The 4,211-nt window shown below is 50.1% G+C and overlaps 1 protein-coding gene across 1 annotated transcript; it reads right to left on the bottom strand.

Moving 5' to 3' along the window:
• Positions 1 to 793: 793 nt before the first annotated feature.
• pglyrp6 (peptidoglycan recognition protein 6) lies at positions 794 to 3,281 on the bottom strand. Its single transcript, XM_034539454.1, has 5 exons — positions 3,117 to 3,281; positions 2,048 to 2,851; positions 1,753 to 1,963; positions 1,378 to 1,672; positions 794 to 835 (listed from the first exon to the last, which is right to left on the bottom strand). The coding sequence occupies exons 1-5, from the start codon at positions 3,181 to 3,183 to the stop codon at positions 815 to 817; spliced, it is 1,398 nt and encodes a 465-aa protein (XP_034395345.1). The 5' UTR covers positions 3,184 to 3,281; the 3' UTR covers positions 794 to 814.
• Between the last annotated feature and the right edge of the window lie 930 nt (positions 3,282 to 4,211).

The raw sequence follows: 4,211 nt of genomic DNA, 5'->3' as shown, positions 1-4,211 counted from the left end.
AACGCGTTTTGGGTCACGACGACACTTCGCTCTGCGAGATAATGCGAGACTACACGGGGTCGACGAGCCGCGCCGGGGACGCGTAATTGTGCCGGACATCGATTTCTGGAGACAGGTGACATTTTAAGTGTCATTTGGTGGCGTTTTAGTGTCAGTCGGTCGCAGTGCTGTCCACCACCGCGTTGAACGCCGTTTATAAAACACGTGAGGTGAGGACCGCTGGACCAGTTTATCTTTACTTGGGTCATTACATGTTCTAAATGTTGTAAATCTAAAACCTCACTGCCGGTTATTATTATAGTCGTCTGGCGCCCTTTACCGGTCCGAGGTGGAACTGTGTTTTGTACCATCAAGGACACTTTCCATCAAGTACTGACTCTAAAAGTAAAGTATTAATACCACAGTGTGAAGACAATACTTTGTCACAAGTAAATGTACAGCATTTTTACTTAAGTAAAAGTATTAGCGTCCAAATATACTTGAAGCAGGCCACTAAAAGTAAAAGTACTCTATATACATATAGTGTTGTACAAAAGTATTTGTGCATTAATGTGTAAACATTACTCATGCGGCTGATTTTAGTTACTTTATATACTGCTGGGTAGCTTGGGAATTTACCCACAGGGACCAATATAATATCTTAACATAATCTATTATCATAATAATAACTTTGTTGATTACCTTTTTTTGTTTTAATAACATGAAGCAACTAGCAACCAGCAAATTATCAAATAAATGTACAAAAATGAGAATAAAACAAATATTTATTGGGTTTGAGTTTTTGGTTCACTCGAGCTCCCTCTTGCCAAGCAGATCATTTTCCTTTCTTGACTTCCTAAAAGGAAGGAAATAGGGAATGAAATAAGTGAAACTGGTATGTAGTAGCACATCAATGTAAAAGTAACAACTCATCGCAGTACAGTATTATCAGTAGAATTCACTTAAAGTATCAAACGTATTTATTCTGCAGTGAATTGGCCTCTTTTTTATTATCTCATATAGAACTAGACCTCTTTGGGCTTCACATAGTCATTTAAATGAATCCCCCTCAGAGGTTCAGAGAGTAGCTACAATAAATATAGGAAAAAGTACAATATGTACATTTTCAAGTAAGGTACAAGTACCTCCACATCATACATAAGTGCAGGACTTACACAAACCCATGCCGCAACAACAAATAAAGGAGAACTGTTTCCCAACAACACGTGAGAGACATCAGTTGTACAAAGTACCCGGGTCTGTCCTGACATGTCCAGAAGGAAGGATTAGGAGACGTAGCTAGGGACGCCACGCCCTGATGCAAGAAAGGCCACAGACTCTTGCATCGGGGCATTATGGGTAATCGGAGCTGCCCAGCTCACCTTCACTCGTACATACCCCAAAGTGTTCCCAGCCTCTGATCTCATCGTAGAAAGCATCGCCGGGACAGGAAGTTTTCACCACCTGTCTGTGGCCATGCAGGACAAAGTCAGCGACCAGTCTCCCACCGCCGACGGCGCAGGATGCCAGCTGATCCCTCACCAGCCCCATGGAATGCTGGGAGGGAACCCCAGTGGCGTAGTCGCCGATGAAGGAAACCCCGTAGCCCACGGAGTTGTGTCCCAGGGTGTGGGCCCCGCGCTGGAGCCAGCCTCGGCCCTCATAGATGTACCCGTCGGAGCCCGCGACAAAGCTTTTGAGGGAACACAGGGGCAAACTTAGACATCTGTGAGTCGGGGTGCAGGTTTGAACTCTTTGGACACGAGGCCGTACCTGTATCCGATGTCGTCCCAGCCTCTGTCCTCCTGGTGGAAGCGCTGCATGGAGCGCATGTCGGCGGCGCACTGCTGGAAGGTCAGGCAGGGCTGGCTCGGCGTGTGGGTGTGGTGGATGTACATGAAGGAGAGAGGGAGAGACAGGTTGGTGGGGGTTCCTCGGTACGGCTCGGCGCCCCACATGCAGCGAGGAATGATGGGCGGGCAATCTGAAACGGGTCAGGGAAGTGTGAGTGAACGCAGGACAATAATCATTTTGAGAGACCGTTTGTTTTCAGAATCCTTTCACTCACCGATGTACTGATGGATGAACTCTTTCATTCCCTCGTTCACTAACGCCACCAGCTGCTTCTTCTCCTTCGCCGCCATCTTCGAGCGCCCCGCCAGCCTCCGCCGCAGCTCGGCCGCTTTCACCACCTGTCTGGCCAGCGCCGGAGGGGAGGCCAGCCCCCTGAAGTTCTCCCTGCGGCGCCGGCTGACAAGGCGCGGGGCGGCGTCCAGTCCTTTGCTCTCCAGCCGATGGCCGTAGTACTCCGCCAGCAGGCCGCTGAGTGAGAGGGGGCGCCTGCCTTTGGCGGAGACCTCTGTCCCGAGAACCGCGCCGTCCATGCCTCCGTTGACCCGAGCGGCGGTGAGCTTAGAGGGGCTGCCGAGGAGGGTGAAGACTTGAGGGGAGGTGACACTGTCCCAGCATCCGTCGGGTCCCAGGAGAGGGGAGCTGTCCAGGTTTTTGGCCAAAGTGAGCTGGTACAGGCCCCGCACGCGGCCCGCCTTCCTGGCGAGGAAACCGGCCTCGATGCCAAGAAGGAGGGGCGCAAGGGCGATGGTGGTGCCATCGGGCGTCAGGACAACGCCTTCCTCTCTGGCGTCCCCGGTCAGCCTGTGATGCACAGCCTTGCTGAGGTAACCCGAGAGGCTTGCGTCTAATTCGGGAACGTCGGAGACGGCGTTGCCGAGGAAGTGCCGAACAAACGTGTCATTGAGGCCGGCGGCCCCGCGCAGCCTCCTCAACACGGCCAGCGGGCCTGACCCAGGAACGCCGTCCTCCACCCGCCTCACCGCCGCGATGAAGTTATCCATGTGGCGGGAAGACGTAGCTGGGGGCAAAGACGGGAAACATTTGGATGACACGACCTCCATGACGCCATGAGCTCATACAGTACATGGACCCGACAGAATCAAGACGAGTCAGAGGAAAAGCTTTTAAGTAGGCGCACAATTGTAAAGAATCTCATGTGAAGATTTTTTCTGACCAAATGCGGAACCAAAAAAGACCTAAGTGCACTGGAGTCAGTGCAGTTTCTACCACATTGCATCCAATGCGTTCTCACTGAACAGGTGATAACAAGCAAACATCATTACCTTCCGCATACGTGCTGAGCAACACCACAACAAGAGCCAGGGCGGGTCTGCAGCAGCCTTTAGCCATCCTGAGGCGTGAGCAGCTTCGAATGTCTGCGCCGTCCGTTGCCTCCTGTCATTTATACAAGTCCTTCCCGCCCACCCATGCATAATAAGCGGGTGGTTATGCAACTGTTGACTTACTGCGTTCAGCCCGTTGGCGTGGCCCACTGAGCATTGTGGGAATGTGGCACCTGCAGTGCAAGTCTTTTTTTTTGTCCTTTCCGCTCAAGGTCTTTCCACATACAGCGCCGGACGCGAGGGCACTTTTGAGAAATTCCCAAGTTCCCCATTAAATCTCAGTCTCTTTGTTAATGTGGCTGGTGCTTGTAAAAAGGAGAGCAAACCTTCTGGGAATAAAAACCAGCAAGCGGTAAACTTCTCTCTGCAGTACAAATCACTGGCAGTCCTCTCTGAGGCAATAAGCGTATTCCGGAGCCAGGCTGCAAAACTGGGGAAACCCGCCAAACAAAAGTGATTTGTTTGTTTGCCGGGCAGTGATACCCCCAAAAAAATTTTGCCGCACGCTGATTTTATTCATCGTTGATTGTTTAGTTTTTTTATAGGTCGTGAAAATGCAGCGATGAAGACAAAAAGGACACAGTGTTTAGGCTGCAGGCATGTGAGGACAAGAACAGGAAGTGGTTGTAGTCTATGGCGGCACTGGGAAATGCATTGCAGAAGGTCTGGGATGCCAATAACAAAGATCAAAGATATCAATGTGTAATTACGGTAATCTGTAATAGTAAAGACCTTTTAGAGGGAGGAACGATAAGTTGACTAAAATGACTCCACAACATTACATTCATTTAAAGTTTTCTGGAATAGTCACAATACCTGCTGTGATGATGGTCTGTGAATGTAGTTCTTTTGGAACCAAGCATCAATCAAAAAGCATCAAGCATTTGGATGACTCATCATATATATCAAAGGTACGCAAGAACCAATGTTTTGAAGCGGATGGTGCAGCCACCGGTAACCAGTGAAGGGAGCGGAGGAGCGGAGTAGTGTGGGTGAATTTAGGGAGGTTGACCAGTCGAGCTGCTGCATTCTGGA

This window comes from Cyclopterus lumpus, chromosome 8 (genome assembly GCF_009769545.1).
Source record: "Cyclopterus lumpus isolate fCycLum1 chromosome 8, fCycLum1.pri, whole genome shotgun sequence".
Taxonomy (NCBI): domain Eukaryota; kingdom Metazoa; phylum Chordata; class Actinopteri; order Perciformes; family Cyclopteridae; genus Cyclopterus; species Cyclopterus lumpus.
This window is presented reverse-complemented; position numbering and strand designations above follow the sequence as displayed.